Genomic DNA, 19,401 nt, shown 5'->3' with positions numbered 1-19,401 from the left:
CACCCACCCACCCACACATGTATTCACATCCTTCTAAGAAATTCTCTATACCTAAAACTTACCTTTGAAGAAAATTCACAAGTGAAAAGGAAGCCTTTAATAGAATTCATTGTGTGCATCACTACAATATCTTTCATCTCTGGAGTTTGCCTTAGGTGATCTGGTGTCATAAATTGAAATAAAGGAGTCTTCTTCTAATAATGCAATGACTCCCCCAGACTTCCCTCTTTCATTATTCTGCTTTTGATGAATATGTCCAGGGCACAAAATACTTTGAAGTTATACTGCCCACTGTGTCCTCACCTTCTGTCATAGTAATCATCCCTTCCTTCAATCATAAAATTTAGGCTAATCAACTGGCTTTAAAAAAAGATGTCTATATCATTTTTCTCTGTATTTTTTTACAATTCATGAAAGATAATTTTTTGTTTATTCTTATTCCTCCAACTTTAAATTTTAACTTGATCCTATTTTAAATCCAGAGTTCCATTTAAGTTCAGCAAAGTCAACTGAGAGGATTGAAGGTATCAGAAGGTAGGTAGACTAAGAGTGAAAATTTTACAAGAACTGGCTTACTTGAATGTCTCCTCTAAGTTGGACATGCTTTCCCATTATCAGAGCACATTCTCTCCCTCCCTAAATATCACCCATTTCCCTAACTCCAGCTGTGTCCTATAACTTTAAATATTCCTTTGGATGTAGTAGAAGGATGGTAACAGGAAAAATGACTGAAAGGGCAGATGGTCACTTCCTTCTTAGGTCACTTTCTCATGAAGCTACCTGATGCCATATTCATCTGGTTTTCCTTCTCAATCCTTCAGTCTCCTTTGCTGGATCCTTTTCTTCTTCCTGACCTCTGCATGATAAACTATTCTAGTTCTCAGACCCGGATCTCTTCTCCAACCACACTCACTCTCACTTTGATCTCATTCACCTCACTACTATAATCTTCCAAATTTACATCTCCAGCCAAACTTCTTCCTCAAATTCCAGATTCACACATCCCACAGACTGTTTGACATCTCCTGCTGTTGATAATTTTTTAACCTAATTTTTATCTTGGAATATATAACACATTTACCTGAATCCAAGCTTAAGCCTATATAACAAGATATAGTCAGAGAATTCTCACTTCCATCCACCTATTACTTTCCTCCCCCTATAGATAACCATTTTTTTTAAAGATTTTATTTATTTATTCATAAGAGACAGAGGCAGAGGAGGGAGAAGAAGACTCCCTGCAGAGCAGGGAGCCCGATGCGGGACTGAATCCCAGGACCCTGGGATCATGAACTGAGCTGAAGGCAGATACTTAACCGACTAAGCCACCCAGGCGCCCAACAGATAACCACTTTTACCAGCCCTTGAATTATGTTGTCAACGTTTCTTTGCAAAAATAAGTATATACAGACAAACTGAAATAAATAAAGCAACTATATAGCAAGTGATGATATAATTACAAACAAAATAATTATTTCTAGTGACTTTAGAAAATAGTATTTTGACTGACCACAGTACAATAAATTCTAATGACAAATACAGCTGCAAAGAAAGCTTATATACTTCATTCAGTATTCTTACTGTCAGTAGTAATATCAATATTATTGTGTCTAAATTATATTTTTATATTGTCGCATATATATTTGGGAACCATGTTTTATATGCTGTAGAATATATATTTTGAAACTATACATGTTTATAAAATAGGAATAATAAGCCATCACATAAGAGAAAGTAGAAATGACAATAAAACCAAAAAAATTATATAAAGTATCTGGAAGGTTAAATTTAATTTGGAAATACCAGTATCACCTCATGATATATTGTAAAATATATATTTCTGACTTCGTCTATTAAAAAGGCTTAGAAGTAATGACAACTAAGTAACAATAAGCATCACTAGTGCTCAGATTTTTGTCTCTAAACACCATTCCCCAGAAACAAGGGTTTCTTATAGGAATAACTGATGGCTAGGGAGGGAAATATGCAAAATGAACCTGAGTATCTTGTACCACCAAGAATGCTATTAAGGATTAACGAGGTTACATTAATGGGACAGAGGAATATGAAAGGGCTCCCATTAGCCAAAGACTAAAATTTTTGTGCATCTAAAAGGTAATGATTGCAATTCTTTGAAACACATTGAATATATAAATCTTTCTGTTCATAAGTATACTAAAATAAACAAATAAATAAATCTCACTGGTCACCACTGAAAGTAACTGGAGCATCAGTGGCTTACTCTGAAATTAACATTTAAAAGGGAAGAATTAAATATTTACCCTGTCTATTCTAGGTAAACTCATTTTTAGAATAACCAAATAGCCTAGCCATTAAGGAAAAGTTCTTCCTTAAAGAATTCCAGCTAATATGGCAAGAATGACAGAGTTGACAAAGCACATGTTTGCAACTCCTAATAAAATAATTGTAAAATGATCATTTGTGGATGAAACAGATAAAAATCAATTCAAATTGAATTAAAGACTTGAACAGAAGACTTGAAACCATAAAACTTCTAGAAGAAATTTTAGGGGGTAGAGTCCTTGACATTAGTCTTGGGAATTTTTTTTTTTTTGACAACAAAAGCAAAAGGAACAAAAGTAAAAACAAGCAAGAGAAACTACATCAAACTAAAAAACTTCTGCAACACAAAGGAAACCATCAACAAAATGAAAAGGTAGCCTGCAGAATGAGAGAAACTACTTGCAAATCCTTTATTATAAGGAGTTAATATCCAAAATATATAAAGAACTCATACAACTCAATACCAAAAAACAAACAATCTGATTAAAAAATGGGTAGAGGAACTGAATAGACATTTCCATAAGAAGGCATACAAATGGCTAACAGGTACATGAAAAGATACTCAACATGATTAATCAGTCATCAGAAGAATGCAAATCAAAACCACAATAAAATAACACCTTATTCCTATTGGAATAGCTATAATCAAAAAGACAAGAGGTAACTGTGCTCACAAAACCCTTGCAAGTTGTAGATTTATGAGCAAAATAAGTAGTTATTTTAAGTTATTAAGTTTTAGAATGTTTAGTTATGACTGAAGCATATATAAATTTGGGGCTCTCTTCAAGTAAGAGTGTACAAAATTAAATACAAAATTGTTAGAGGCTGTTATCTCTCTTTGCATTCTTTGGCTTTCAACATTTCTAAGTCCTTTTGTCGAATACGTGTCCCTTGTAAACGACATGTAACTGATTTCTATAATGTTTGGTCTTCTCTGATAAACTCTGTGCTCTTACTGAGGATTCCCATTTATAGTCACTTCTGATAGTCTTACATTTAGACCTTTTTTTGCCTTTCGTGCTTTTTGCCCTGCTCTTACGCAGCTTTATTTTTTCTTCTCTTGCTTCCTTTCACTGTGCTTGTGGATTGATATGTTTGCTCCTCGAGCGATATCATTTTCGCCCTGTAAATTTTCAAAAGTTTAAAGTTAAATATCTTCGCCCTACTACTGAACAATAAAAGGATCTTAGAATATTCAAAACCAATCCTCTGTCACACAAACCCCACTAACATGCTAATTTTATGATATAAACTCTATCTTATTTTACTTAACTCACAATGCATAACAACAGAATTACAGAATTTAATCATTAATATTCTTTGTTTATCCAAATGTTTATTCTTGACTTCAGTCAACATTCCTTACATCTTAGAGCTTTCTGGGATCATTTCCTTCTTTCTGAAGTTCATGAGATAGTAGGCAAATCCTACTGAAATGTTATTGGTGTCTGTTACAGACAAAATAGACTACAAGGCAAAAAGCATATAAAGACAGTCACTTCATAATAACAAAAATGTCAACTTACCAGGAGATAATCTAAAACAGAGCTTCCAAATATAGATAAAAAACTCTGCTAGAACACCAGAGAGAAGTGAGAGATTTTAATATTCTCTCTCTCTCTTTTTCTGTATTCAATGTATCAAGTACATAAAAATTAGGACAGATATGGAAAGTATGAACCACACAGTTACTAAGCTTGATCTGATGGGCATACAGAATACACCCCCAACAATCAGAGAATACAATGTTATTTTGAGCACAGAAGAAAGGTTTATAAAAATTGACAGTAAATTCTAAAAATTGGATAGCATCTAGTGCTTGTGTTCTGAATACAATAAAATTCATTTATAAATTAACAACACCAAAAAACAAAAATAAAGCAGCATCACTTGGAAATTTTTTTAAAAGGCCCTAGAAAGAGGGGTGCCTGGGTGGCTCAGTTGGTTTCGGCTCCCATCATGACCTCAGGATTCTGAGATCAAGCCCCAAGTCAGGCTCCACACTCTGTATGAAGCCTGCTTATCTCTCTCCCTTCCCTCGCTTGTTCTGTCTCTCTCTCTCTCTCAAATAAATAAATAGACTTTTTAAAAATAATAATAATAAAAGGCCCTAGAAAGACTCATGAGCCAAAGCAGCAAATATTATAGAAATCAGAACCTGAATGATGCAAAACCTAATTGGAGGGTTTAGGGAGACTTTCCTAAGGAAGTGCCTATATTAGAAAATAAAAAGGCTACAAGATTAATGTGCTAAGGATCCAAAAGAAGTCTATAAAAGTAAGAAAGGAAAAGAAATGTTAGGGGCTGATGCTCAAGCTCATAGCTTCAATGTTAATTTAAANTCAAATAAATAAATAGACTTTTTAAAAATAATAATAATAAAAGGCCCTAGAAAGACTCATGAGCCAAAGCAGCAAATATTATAGAAATCAGAACCTGAATGATGCAAAACCTAATTGGAGGGTTTAGGGAGACTTTCCTAAGGAAGTGCCTATATTAGAAAATAAAAAGGCTACAAGATTAATGTGCTAAGGATCCAAAAGAAGTCTATAAAAGTAAGAAAGGAAAAGAAATGTTAGGGGCTGATGCTCAAGCTCATAGCTTCAATGTTAATTTAAATCCTCTTCATGAATCTAGAGGAGCCAAAGGAGCAAAGGAAGAGGGTATCCTTCATGCACCCTAATCATCAAAAACTTGGGTTTCATGTGTGACAATATTAGCTAATAGCAGCTAAAAGCTAGGCTGTTCTAATTCCTTTATATATATTAACTTCTTTGATCCTCATAGCAACCATTTAAAATATAAGTACTATTATTGTGCTCATTTTCTGATGAGGAACCTGACATATAGATTAAATATATTTGTCAAGATTAGACCTCAGAAATCCAAAGCCAAGATACAAACCTAAGCTCTCAAGGTCCGGATCCCAGGTTTTTAACTAAATACTAGATTAATATTCTCTATTAACAAAGGAATCTTGCTAGGAAAGACCTTGTAGGAAAGATAATTTTAAAAAGCCACTATATCTATACATCTTATCATATAAAACTCCATTAAATGAAAAACACACATCTTTATTTTCTTCTATCTATAATCAAACCTAGCCTCTTACTGGCAGCATAGCCTACTTACTAGCACAGTCCTATACCTAATGCTTAACGATATAACAAGAATGGTCATATCACATAGAATTTCACACTCACAGTGATCTTCCATTTGCAAGGTGACTAGTTGTTGGTGTAGATTTTATTTGCAGATGACAATGGTAATTTAATAAGAGCAGAAGCAATGAAAGAAGGCAAATAGCAGCCCTAATTCTCTCCATGCTTATATTCATCTCCGAGGAGAGAGGGAAAAGGAGTTAGCTACCTAGAAGAGTAGGGTTAAGATTTCTAAACACAGTGCCAATGAAATCGTTGGGATTTTAAAATGTTAAAAATCACTATAAAATCTGAATTTTGAGGCCAGTAGCTACAATAAAATGTAAAAGTAGAAATCACCCATTCAGCATGTTTTTCAAGACCCTGACAGAGTACTTCAGTAAACACTGAATGAACGGCCAACCCCCAATGTAACAGCACTCATGTATATAAGTGAGAAATAAAAAGTAGATGAAATAAAATCCCCCAAGCTAAAACACCTTCTGGAAATTCTATTAATTATATTATTTCAAGTTCTCAAGTAGTAGGTATAGCACTGTCTTATAAAAGCTAGGGCATTCTAATCACCTGAAAACAAGAACAATTTCCTGAGTTTGCTGACTTTCTCCAAGAAAGGTACTTAAATATTATGTAAAACTGCCACTCAGGATCAAATTGCTTTGTAATGGGATTCAAAGATTATCCCCAATTATTTATAATTTTGGTAACAAATGTTCAAAAGAAGTGAAGTCCTGATTGAGGCTTGGAAATATTTTTATTACAGTGAGATTTTCAATGTAAAGCTACCTGATGAAACAGATCTATTTATTAGGAAATTCAAGATAAGAAGTCAATTCATTCTAAAATTAACAGAAATGCTTTTATGAGACACCAAAAAAATAATAGATTATGATCATTACTGTGATCATTAATGAGTAAACAACTTTTGGACACTAAACTGAAGACCTGAGTTTGTTGCCGTTTTTAACTTTGTTGACTTATAAATCTTCATTTCATCTATAAAGTAAAACAGTAACTTACAACCATGCAGTTAAGGTTACATGAATTAATTCATGTGAATCTACGTTGCAAATCATAAATATATTTTTTAGGTTTTTTCAAAAACCTTAAAATATTTTGCTTCCACCAAAAGAAGACACATTTGTCTAAATTTATTTGTTTAAATTTGTTCATTTTATAAAGTACATCAGACCCTTTCAGGAAAATAGTTAATGTTTCCGATAAACAAATGCATAAATGCACACACACAAACACACACACCAGAATTACTGATATCTGATAAAACTATACATTACTGGACTGGACTTGTCTTTTACCTAAGGTCCAATTCTCAATCACATGATTTACTGAATTGCTCTCCTTAACAAAACATTTGAAATCTTCTGTAATTTGTCTTAGAAGCAAAAATAATTTTTTCCTCATTTTGGTAGTTCAACCAGTATCATTTAGGTGAGTCCCTATTGAAAACACAGAAGTCATCAGAGAATTGAATTCAACATGCATCAAATAATGTCCAATCACATTTCTGACATTAGCATATCCTAGATAGGTCAATTATTATGCCAGCCTGGACCATACTTCCTTCTTAGGAAAACCTAAAGCCAGTGGTGAGGGAGAAGTCATTGGCTGCAAGTACTTCCTTTAAGTTATGTTCTCACAATCTGGTCCTGTCTTAAATATTAATTGGCAGAGGTCTACACAAGGAAAGTTCCAAGTAATGAACTTTCAAGCCATACCTGATACATCTGCCCTATAATGTGACCCTGAGCTTAAAAGAAGGCATAAAAGAAAAGGGTAAGTTTCTCCTGAATGCATCCCGGCTATTTTATCCGCCCTCCCAAGTGACCCAGCAATTCCACTCCTAGACATATAACCAACAGAACTGAAAACATATGTTCACATAAAAACTCACAGACAAATGTATATAATGTAATAGTCAAAAAGTAGAAACAACCCAAATGTCCATCAACTGATGGATAAAGGCAGTATATTCATATATTCATACAAAGAAATACTGTTCAGCCATAAAAAAGAATGAAGTAGTGATATGCACTACAGCATGGTAACTTTGGAAAGTGAGTGAAAGAAGGCAGACACAAAAGGCCACATACTATACGATTCCAGTCGCATGAAATGTCCAGAACAGGCACATCTGTAGAGACACAGATTAGGTGCCAGGGACTTAGGGGGAGGAGAGGATGGGGAGGGAAAGCTAATGGACACCGAATTTCTTTTTGAGGTGACAAAAATGTTCTGGAATAGACGGTGGTGACAGTTGTCCAACTCTATAAATATATTAAATACCACTGAATTACTTCAAAAGGTGGGAGTTTTTTTGATGAGTGAATTATATCTCACCTTTTTAAAAACTCCAACTGACCCTGCACTTCCAACCAGCTCTCTCTGTTCTTTCAACATCTGCAGGCAAGTTGATCTAATGTGTATCTGGGACAAGACACCTGGATCACTCCTCCCTCTGCACCCCTGATCCAAGCTAGTCCCTGGGCTCTTCTCTCTACCTCTCTCCACTCCCTCTTCTTCTCCACCATTCTTCAAAGTCCAGATCAAGTCCCACTTTTTCCACAACACTTTCCATCCCTACCTGACTAGTCTGCCAAAGGACAGGTTAGGCTTCTTTATTTCATGCCTACTCAGCAACAATGCTGAATTTAGTTGAATAATATACAAATGACTCTAATTATAGGTGCAGACAGGGCTTTCTCTTTATAGCAGAGGTTGGAAACATAAAAGATAGTGCAATTCTTTCGCATATGTTCTCAAATTATATTGATCACTTGCCAGGCTTATATCTAAAACATTTCTCTTACGCCTTTTCAGTGAAACATTATTTGAAAAATGAGAAACGTATTATTTTATTTCCAAATAATTACGTAAGTACAACTTTGCAAAAACAGTGTTGCATAAAAAGATGAGCTAAATTGAATTACCGCCCCATGACATGGATTAAAAGATAATATCATTTCAATTATCCTAGCAAAAGAGTTATCAAAACATACAGTGATACCTTAAGAAGAATACGATATGTGCATGAAGTATATTAATATTACCTAATTATCAGAATTCATGACTAAAGAAGCTAACAAAATCTCAACTTCAATTAGCACACATATACAAACCTTTCAATTATTTCCACAGTAGGCTTCAGAGCACTTGCTCACTTGTTATAACACTTAAAAAATTTATTTTCTCTTTTACACACATTACCTACAGAATTCTTTCTTGTAGAAAGAGTGCGAAGTCAACATAAATAGTTAAGAATTGCTTCTTCTTTGTTAATTTTGAGTCATCTCACTTAATTCCCTCTATATAACATATATACCTTCAGTTCACTGTGCCCACTGCATGCAGAAATAAACTATTAAGAGTGCCACACAATGCCTTTTTTGAAGTTGTATTTTGAAGCTATTCTATTTGAAGCTATTCTGTATCTTTCAACCTGTGCAGCATTTCAATAATGACTATTTAATAATTACAATCATCCCCTTATTAGCTTGGCATTTCATTTTCCTTGCCTTATGGCACCCCACAGTTGAAGGCAAGGAAAACTCTCTGTTGATTAGTTATTTAAGACCAGCAACAATAACTATGCAGGAGAGAAGGCTACTTGGAGAGGATTACATATGAGCTGGAGCTCAACTGCCTCAGACAGAGAGCAGCAAATTATAAACCCAAGTACTTCATTGCATGTAACCAAATTGGCTAGTTGAAATGCTAATTGCCTTTCAGCAAAACTAAAGACAGACAGGGGACCTTGTGCTTCAGAGAATGAAATGCATTTTTTCTCCACTTCTGCACTATTGTCTTGCTGAGAATCATTTGAAATCTATTCATAAAGGTAGCTCTTTCCCTAACCTTTAAAATGTGGGAAATTTATTTAGCCCCTACCAGCACCTCCAATGCACTGATGTGCCAAGATGCGAACAGATGGTTGGATTTAAGCCACGTTAAGCCCCTAATAAAGTAAGCCATGAAAGAATTCTATGTCCAAATATATAGCACAAATCAAGAAAGTGTGCCTAGGAAAAGGGAATTTTGAATAACAAATAAATTTATGAATTAAAGTAATCAAATAATGTAATCTTTAAAACATTAATATTTTCAATGTAATTATATTCAAATGCATATGGAAAGAGCTATCATTGCCTATCTCAAAGAGACCCCCAGCCTCCCTTTATACCTAATAATTTTGTATTAGTTCAAAACTCATTTATGGAGAATTATTCCAACAGCCAGTTTTCCCCCTTTATATGAAAAAGAGTCCATTCGGGGTCTTCAGAATCCTGAATAAATGAATGAGAAATGCCCCATCAGCATCCTGCCCTCATTCTGAGGTATAGCCAGCCTTACGCCTGACTGCATCAGAAAGCGCCCCATGACCACCTGCCCAGCAGCTGGGGGAGGGACTTGGTCTGGTACATTTTAAAGTGTATAGTGTGTCACAGTGGAATCAGAAAACACAGCCTTTGTACTACCACAGCCTCCTGTGTCCCAGCTCCACCCTTCTCCTCCTCTACCACACCTCCATCAGGGCAACAGAGCTCGGGTGCTGTGGCCTCTTGTGTGGCCTGACATCCTGACACATTGGGGAACCCTCCATACATGCAAAGATGCCTCCGTCCCCACCCCTGGCTCCACTCCTGCCTTGTGAAGGGAGAAAAACGGGCATGCATGCATGGAGAGATCAACTTTCCATACTGCGTCATTCTGTGTGAGACAGTCTTTTTATCTTCATTTCTCAACAAGTGCCATTATTTGCATAAAGTTTGAGCTGCCTGAGAGTGATAGAATACTAAGTAGATCTTTCAATCGTAAACAGTTCCAATAAATAATTCAGCTCCCACCCTGATCCAGCAGGAGTTCTAGGGAAAAAAGACATCTTTCTGGATGAACGTTCACCAAAACCTTTGGACAGTGCAGTTCCGGGTGATTTTTCTTTCTCCTGTACCGTGTGAATTTACTACATCATATTGTATTATCTTTACAATCAGAAAAAAAGTTATTTCCAAGTCAAGGAGAGAGAAAGAGATGTACACTCAACTGCATGTAATACTAAGCTGTTTGACTTTTCCCACAAAATCAGGGAAATGCCCATCCAAATCTCTCCGTGGTCACACTACATTTTACAATCAAATTAAGCAATCATCATCTAAGGAACTCAATATGCTTTAAAAGCATCCTTAAATTATCTGGTTGCCCTCTATGTGAAGTGAAAGTAATGACAGTACCGTGCTTGCACGGTGCAAACTTTTGGACCCAGTGCATAAAATAATGACTTATCAGAGGTAAATCGGTAACAAAGCCGACAACAAATTCAATATATTAACCATTGTGCTCAACTCTGGAGATACTAGAGAAACATATAATATAGTCCCTGGCCTCAAAGATTTAGTATCCTAATTGGGCAACCTTGAAATTTTCAGTAACAGTAGGACAGAAATATTAAAAAAGAGCATGAGGCAGTGTTTGGTTGAGTGTCAATAAATCAAACATCTAATGACCAAGTTAATCAATTATCATGCTTCTCACTTAATAGTTTATGGGAATATCCAGGTGACTCAAGTCATAAATGCACAAAGAGAATATGTGACTTTAAGTCTCTCAACTTCTCTCTGTTTCGGTTTCCCAAATAGGAAATAAAGGGGTTGATCTAGTTTGGCTCCAAATTTCCTCCCAGTGCTTAAGGAATGCAACAGTGTTTTCACACCTTATGACTTTCTGAACATTAAAGGATCAAACACGCAATCAAGGCAAAATGTATTTTCTTTGTGGGACCTCCCAGGTCACAGATCTTTCTGCCTCAGTTTTTTCATCTGCAAATCAGGATAATAGTATTTGATGATTAAATACAAAGTTACTCTTTTTAAGGGCCTAGAATTCCTAACATACAGTGGGCATTCAGTAAATGTGGTATTCACCGTGGGAGCATGAACAAAAGAGTTTAGTCACAGCTAAGTCTGTTGTGAACACTCTTTTTCTTTGGGTAAAATATGGGCAAGGGCACCTGCAAGTAGAAAGATATATGAAATACTTTGCCTCACACTAGCCTCTGCCTTACCATATTATTTACCATATTATTTCTAGTCATTATTTTTATTACTATCAAAGTATTTGTGTTCCAAATACACCTCACATTATCCTTTTCTGACAATGAATACAATTGGCATTCAATATTTGATATATATACAGCATGAAAGTATAATTGCTGTTAGTAAAATGTAATAAACATTGACTAATACATGATTTCTATTTCTGATATCAAGACTCAATGCTGTTCCATAATTTGCCTGCACCTCATTACGTATTTACAGTTTAGTTTAAGATTATTTTTAATGGATGTTTACAGGTGGTTTCAACTTTTAATCATCACTTTCAGTTTAGGGTAGATGCTTAGAGCACTCAGGAAAGATCCTTGATCAGCTCTTACTAACTGGGGAACTTTTGCAAAGAACTTAAACTTTCCATGCCTCAATACCATTATCTGTAAATTGGAAAAATACTAATCTATGGTCTTGTGGTAAGTGTTAAATAATCTATATAAAGGGCTTCTCAGAATTCATTACATAACAGGCATTCAGTATGGGGTGGCTGCTATTGTGACTCATCACGGAAAAAACATGGAGATAGGATTTGGTCATACTTATTTTTAGTGTATACATGTTGGCTACTTCTTTTAAAAAGTTATAAGAAGACTTACCATTTCCACCTGAAATAAGTCTTTTCATTCACCTGGTTCCATCCCTTTATTTCGTAAATGAGGAAAAATCAGGTGCAGAAGGATGGATAAATGTCTTAAGTAACAGTAATTTAACTGCAAGCCAAGACATATCTAATTGCATATATTTAAAAGAGTTTATTATATCACAGTTCAGAGTATATTTGCCACTCCCTGCAGTAAATCACCCAAAAAAAATTGTCGGTGTTCCTTTGTATCTCGACGAGAACATCTTTTTTTCATGACTTTTTGTTTGGTTCTATCTAGCTGTTTTTATAAATAACACACAAAGGGGAGGAAGGAACACTTCAGTGATGTAAGGTAATAATTTCAGAAAGAATTTTTAAATAGTGCTGTATTAGCAAGGTATATTCTTTGAGCTTTATCCTAATGGTTAGGTAATTATACACTCTCAAGATTTGATATGAGTAATTTCTAAAAGAGTCCATAGCTTACATATAAACACATTACAAACATTTTTAAAGGTTGTGGATTTCGTGAAATGCTAAAAGTCGGTTTAAAATAAAAGTTACAACGAGTAAGTTAATATTGCACCTTAAAATGACTTTCTTCCTCCCATGAACACTAGCATAGTTTCTTAGTTTTAATTTCAAGGGAAAAAATCAATTTTAAAATAGCTGAAGACGTTAAAAATGTCTAAGCTTTTTAAATATATATATTATTCTACGGCTCCAGGCTAATTCCAAACTCCCTGAGATCAACATATTTCACTGAAAATTCTTCGACACAGCGGTTATTTTTGAACATGAAGCTTCTCTAAGTGTATTTCAACGTTCCCATTATCAATTATTACCTGTGGCGCGCCGTTCTTGGTCGGTTATTTCCCAAGCAGACTTTTTAAAATTAAAGCTAGGGTTCGGGTTTCAAACAGGAAAAAAGAGAGGAAAGGAAAGTTTTCCCTCTGCTCTTTCCCACTTCTCACGTTCCTTGAGATCAAGCTGCTTCTGAAGGGGCGGCTGGCAGGAACCGAGCGCTCACCGCCCCGCCGCAGCCCCGGGCAGAGTGGACGCGGACAGCTCTGCGGGATTAGCCGCAGCTCTGCGGGATTAGGCGCAACCCGCCGCGCCGGGCGCACGCCCTGCCTCCCGCGCCCACGCCTCCACGTCCAGCAACAGGTGCGGGAGCAGCCCCCCTGCGCGCCGCGCGTGCTGCGCCGCTCCCCTGTAGCACCGGATGCTCGCAGCACCACCCCCAGCCGTGGCCTACCTAGCCTTGGGGACGCCGACATCCGCGCGCGCCCTGCGGCCCCGCCGGTCCCTTTCGCACACCGTCGTTCTGCCTCTCGCTCGCGCCCCTGGGCTTCGCCGGGGCTGCTGGTCCTCTCTCCCGCTATCGGGTCAGGACAGGCTCCATTCTCCTCCCCCCTCTCTCCTCCCCCTCCATCCTCCGTCTGCTCCAATAGGACTCGCGGCTCCCCGGGCTGCGCTCACCTGACCAGCGGAGCGGGGGTGGCTGCCCAAGGCAGCGCGCCCCCGTCGGCTCAGCGGGCAGCCAGGTCTGCGCTCCGGCGTCGAGAACACCCTGCAGTGGCCATACCTAATGGACTGTTCCGGCAGCCGGGCGCCTAAGCTGACCTGCGTGCGCGCCGGAACCTCCGAGCCTGGACTCGGCCGGCGCGGCTCGGGCGAGTTACGCGGTTCGCGCTTTCTAGTGTTCTACTCTTCGACTGAACTTTCTAGTCTGTACCCTTAGGCACAAAGACACCACCCGCCCCCCGACTGGCGGGCACTCTGCCCTGGGTACTCTGAAAGCAATTGCCGGTGTTCTTCCTAGAAAAGCCATTTACTGATTCTTGTTCCTTTCCGAAGGACATTTATTTTAAACTTTGAAGCACATCTTAAACNTGCCCTGGGTACTCTGAAAGCAATTGCCGGTGTTCTTTCTGAGAAAAGCCATTTACTGATTCTTGTTCCTTTCCGAAGGACATTTATTTTAAACTTTGAAGCACATCTTAAACATCTTGAGATGTTCAGAGAATTTGCGCACAAATTGACCAAATATTAGAAATGAGGACCCTACCCCTACATGTACTTAAAAATGGAGACTACGGTCAACGTATAGGTAAATAATCTGTCTCCTTTATAAACGAGGATTAATTCCTACCTCATACGGTTGTTAGATGAATGAGATCGTGTGTGAATTGCAACGCTACATACGAAACGTGGTAAAATTCCAATAGATGTGGGCAATTATTCCCAGGGCTTAAAAAAGTAAAGCCCCCAAGATCAGATCAGATCATCCACAACGCGCAAATGCCCATCTGTGCCAGAGAAAACCACATGCAGCATTCTTAGAAGTTTCAAACCGGGAAGGAGGTTAAAGGTTAGCAACTGGCAGTCCAACACCACCTCACTACTGATCTTACGGACGAAAAAAATAAAATAAATGCTGATTAAATGGCTTAAAGTCAGAAACAAGAGTAGATCTTCTCCTAATTCCAAATACAGGGCATAGGGTACCCTTTTGTAATGAATCTCGACTGGAATAACTAGATAGAGTTGCAAACTGCTCTCAATCAGTACTAATTTAGCATTATTATGGGCTGTTGCTGAACATCTCATCTCACAGCTGCAACAGTCAACCAACAGCTGGGCACTAAAGCAAAGATGACTCAGACAAAAGGGTTCTGGTAGAGAAACTGTGTAGGAATGCAGATGCTGCACTTCAAAGCATAAGAACAGGTAGTGAGAAGAGCAACCTAAATGATCAAGGACATTGAATAGCTTTCCTGTGATGCTTAACTACAAAGGCGGACCTGGGTCTAGAAACTGAAAATCCACAGGCACAGTGAAAGAGTAGACACAGATGTGCTTACTATAACCTACACTAAGGAAACTGAAACATGGAGACAATTTATAGTCAAGACAGTGAATCAATTATTCATGCAGTGATAACGTGAAACAAAAATATAGTATTAGAAAAATGTTTTCTTCACATAGTTTTAAACATGTGTTCACTGTTAATATACTCCATAGATTTACAGCTTGTAGATTATTCAATGTTCTATATTCAACCCACAGTTTTATTATATTATTCATAAAAAGGCTTTATTTGCTGCTAAACGTTACTTTAGTTTATTAAGACNTGTTACTTTAGTTTATTAAGACAAGGTCAGCATCTATCAAACTGTTCTGGCTTAATCATTGTTTCACCAAGTCCTGTGATTAAAAACATTCTCCACAACTGGACTTCCTCAGCATGCATTTTCACTCTGTGTAGGATACCACCTTAGGCACTGTGATGAACTGAAACGAAACCCTAAACCCATTTTCCTTCTTAAAACTACCTCAGGGAACTAAGTTATTCATTAAAATTTCTACTGAGTTTTTAGAAAGAAGACAACACTGGAAGGCACTGTGGGAAAAACAGTGATCCCTAAAACAGAACCCTAAGTGCACTGAGCTTGCACTCTCTAGGGTGAAAGTTTAATGAGCCGAAAAAGCAGAAGATACCAAGCAAAAAATGTGCATCCTAGAAAGTGCTAGAGATGTCCCAAGAGGAAGAGATTGTGTGGGATGGTGAAAGCTTCTCCAGAGAGCTGATGATATTTGCCTTGAAATATAAAACACCAGGAAACAGAAACGCTGGTACTTTTAGCACTTATGTGACAGGATGGTGTAGATGCTATCAAATGCTGAAAGTATTCACTAGATGCCCAACACACTTAAATCTGAACTCCTCACCTGGACTAAAAGGACCACATGATTCTGCCCCCACTTTCCTCTCTAGCCTCATCTTATACCATTCCCCCTCTTTTCACTGTATTCCTATCACACTGACCCCCTTTCTGTGGCTCAAACACATCAAGACCATTCCTGCTTCAGAACCTATGCCCAAACTTTCCCCCTCTGTGTGGCACACTGTTAAGATCTTCACATGGCTGGCTTCTCTACCATCTCCTTCATTTAAGGGGTAGCTCGACTATCCCTTCCTCCTAGGATAACTTCCACAGGCATTCTTAACCATTACCTTGTTGTATTTTCTTTATATCATTTATCCTAATAAACACCTAGGTGTTTTCATCTACCCGTAAGAAAAAAAAGCTCCAGGAGGGGTAGGTCTTACATCTCTCTCATTCTCTACTTCATACCTAGTAGCTAGAATAGGCTCTAGGATATAGCAGTAGAAATTCAACACATCTGGAGGAGAAGGGCAGGCAAGCATATATAATAGAATAGGGTTCTGTGAAGAACCTGGAAAGCTATCACATAAAAATGATTCCCAAAGCCTATGTCCTGGTGCTTCACAATTCAACATTAGAAAACATGACTTGATCCCATAATAAAATACAAATACACCTGAAGCAGGTATTCTAAACTTCTCCCATCATTTACAGCACCAAGAGATTTTGTTCTTCAAGTCATGCTTTGATAAGAAAAACGGAAAGGAAGTGGATTCCTGGGCATGTGGATGTGGGAGGTAGGAGGTGCTGCTGAGGGAGAGGTGTTGAAAGTTGAAATATGAGAAGACAAAGGTGGCCAAATTCCTAATTCCACCTCAGTGCGGCACTGATGGAGTCTAAGTCTTTTCCCCCATAGTAATCTCCATCAGATCACATTTCGGTAACTCTAAATTTCACACAGTCAAAAGTAATTTGTTTGCTTAAACCCTGTAAGAAAAGTACTGATGTCATACAATTTTTCTTCCTTCTTTAATTTAGTTAGCCTTTCATACTAAGTAACACTTATAAATCTTCTCCGAAGATTTTTGTAGTTCTTTGAACGTTAACTTCTCATACTTGACACTCAGTTCAGGTATCTAAGTGTAGGCACACATAAGGGAATTTTATCCGAGAACAAACCCAAGCTTAAGCAGTCTCCACTTCGCCTAACCTCCAAAGAAATAGAAGCAGGATGTTACTTCAAGAGGGTCTAAATCTGCCTGCCAGAGGCTTCTTCTATTTAAGCCCTAGGTCCCAGACAGGAAACAAATTAAGGCTTTTCGGGAGCTTGCCAGACTTGGACTCCTCTTCCTCGCCACACTCCCATCAGACCCACCAAGGCTACTTGTCCCCCATCTCTCCTCCCTTGCACACCAATATGTAGTAAAGTTCTCAGTAACATGTAGTGTTTATCATCTTAGCCCTCCACGATGAAAAAACAGCTTCAACCCAAGTTCTCAAAGAGTCTGGGTACGTAGTAGTAGCTCATTAAATATTTTTTGGATGAATGATGTGACTAGACAGATAAGTGAGGAGGAAGCCCCACTGTCAGACCCAGAATTAGAATTTGTGAGCCAAAGGGAATAATTCCTAGCACAAAGGGATCAGAGAATCCATCTAATAACTGAGCATACCTAAAACTGAGATTCTGTTCCCAGATCAGAAACAATAAGTATTCTTGGACCTTTTGGAAATAAAAAGCCTCAAAAAATCTGAGTGATTCCTTGAACCATCTCTCACCCAGAGCTAATCCTTGGTGTTACCACTTACTTGAACACTACTCCAAACTGATTTTCATTTAACTGATCTCTTGCTTGCTAATACATAAAAGCCTACAGCCTCTGAACTGCCAGACCTTGCTTTTCCTCTTTTTCAGGTGCTACCATGATCCTGCTAACTGCAGTGCATATTTTAAATGAGTACTTATTTAACCAGAAGTATGGCTAGACACTCGGAATATGAACATGGACAAAATGCAGTCTCTGCCCTCCTGTACCCTGCTTTGAGTAGGGGAAAGAAGATACAAAATTGTGATCAAAGTATAATGTGACCAGTGCTGTTGGAGAGATACAAAGATGGTTCACAGAAGGGAGAGATGAAATTACTGGATTGAGTCAAGATTCCTTTGCTCTCCTCTCTGATAGATCTGTCACTCCCTCCCTGCTTTGGTTTCCCGGACTTTACTTTTCTTGCCTCACAGCACAGACAGGTGCTCCCAGTTACCTCTGGATCTGAGTGAGCCATGCTGTGTGTGGTTAAGTCACACTGAACAGGAAACGTATAAAAAATAGTTTAAACCTCTAGGGCAGGGGTCAGAAAACTTTTTCAATAAAGCGCCAGACAGTAAATATTTTAGACTTGCAAGTCCTACAGTCCCTGTCACAGCTATTCAAGTCTGCCGCTGTAGTGCCAAAGTACCCAAGGCCACTATGTAAACAGATGGGCATGGTTGTGTTCGAATAAAACTGACTTACAAAAGCAGGCAATGGCCAGAAATGGCCGAAGGGCCGTAGTAGTTTGCTGACCTCTGCTCTATGCAGAAGCGAAAGTTACTTTAGTTCTCAGGTTCTGTTTTGGTACTTGTATCCTAAATTGATTAATTCACTCAATAATCCTCTATTGAGCACCAGTGACATATGATGCTTTCGACACGTATAGATGAACTGGCAGATGGTCTCGGTCCTCCAGAAGCTTTCTTAGCTGAATTTGTTGTTCTGTTCCACAAGGACATATTATATATATTCTAGTCCTGATTCTTTGCAAGAAATCTGGAATATTCCCTGTCCTAGGTCCTCATTTTTGTGATCTGCTGTTTCTTTTTTCCTCTGACTAGTTTCTGATCAATATTTTCATCTGAGCTTCGCAACACCTATATATTCAGATTCTGGCTAAACTCCTGCTTGCTGTAATCTAAAATTCTTACCCTTAACAGTCTTGCCTTGAGTTCTTCATTCTTGCCCTCTTCGAAAACAACAACAGCAACAGCAAAAAGGAAAGAAAAGGAATAAAAAGAAATAAAAAGAAGCGGCTAACAGCTATTATCAACATATGTAACAACTGGGGCTTCCTGTTCGTTTGCTGAATATTGTACAGTGTTATAAGTCAATGCACTGAATACACCATTTTCATCTTCCCTGGAACAGGGAATTTAGCCCAAGCAGGGACCAAAGAAACAAATACCTACCTTCTAAAGAAAGCTACCAAACACTGATACCAGATTCGATCTCCAGGGCTTTTTAAGAGATAAAATGACAATAGAGAACAATCACCTATCTCCACCCTCACCCTGGGGGAAAGAAGAATCAGCCTTGAGGGGAGGGAGGGTCTGGCTTTTTTCTCTCCTCCACTCTGGAGAGGGAGGACTGGCAACTTACCCTGCTGTTGATTATCAGCTCAGGCCAATAGATTTGTTGATCTTCCCTGCCACTAAAAGGAAACAGAACTGAGAAAGAAAGATGGTAGGAGAGAGAGAGAGAGTGCAAGTCAGCAGACTCACTCTCATCTTTGTACAAGAACGTGTA

General features: G+C 38.0%; 1 protein-coding gene across 1 annotated transcript in view; it reads right to left on the bottom strand.

Annotated features, from left to right (window-relative positions):
• The window catches only part of ADGRV1 (adhesion G protein-coupled receptor V1), a 520,697-nt gene extending 507,109 nt beyond the window's left edge, over positions 1–13,588 (bottom strand). Inside the window, exon 1 of the mRNA XM_034655643.1 lies at positions 13,426–13,588. Within this exon, the coding sequence (XP_034511534.1) occupies positions 13,426–13,447 (22 nt within the window). The 5' untranslated portion in view covers positions 13,448–13,588. The remainder of the gene's footprint in view (positions 1–13,425) is intronic.
• Positions 13,589–19,401: the final 5,813 nt, after the last annotated feature.

The sequence above is a fragment of the Ailuropoda melanoleuca genome, chromosome 3, assembly GCF_002007445.2.
Source record: "Ailuropoda melanoleuca isolate Jingjing chromosome 3, ASM200744v2, whole genome shotgun sequence".
NCBI lineage: Eukaryota > Metazoa > Chordata > Mammalia > Carnivora > Ursidae > Ailuropoda > Ailuropoda melanoleuca.
The sequence above is the reverse complement of the archived record's forward strand: the minus strand, read 5'-3'. Positions and strand labels throughout refer to the sequence as shown.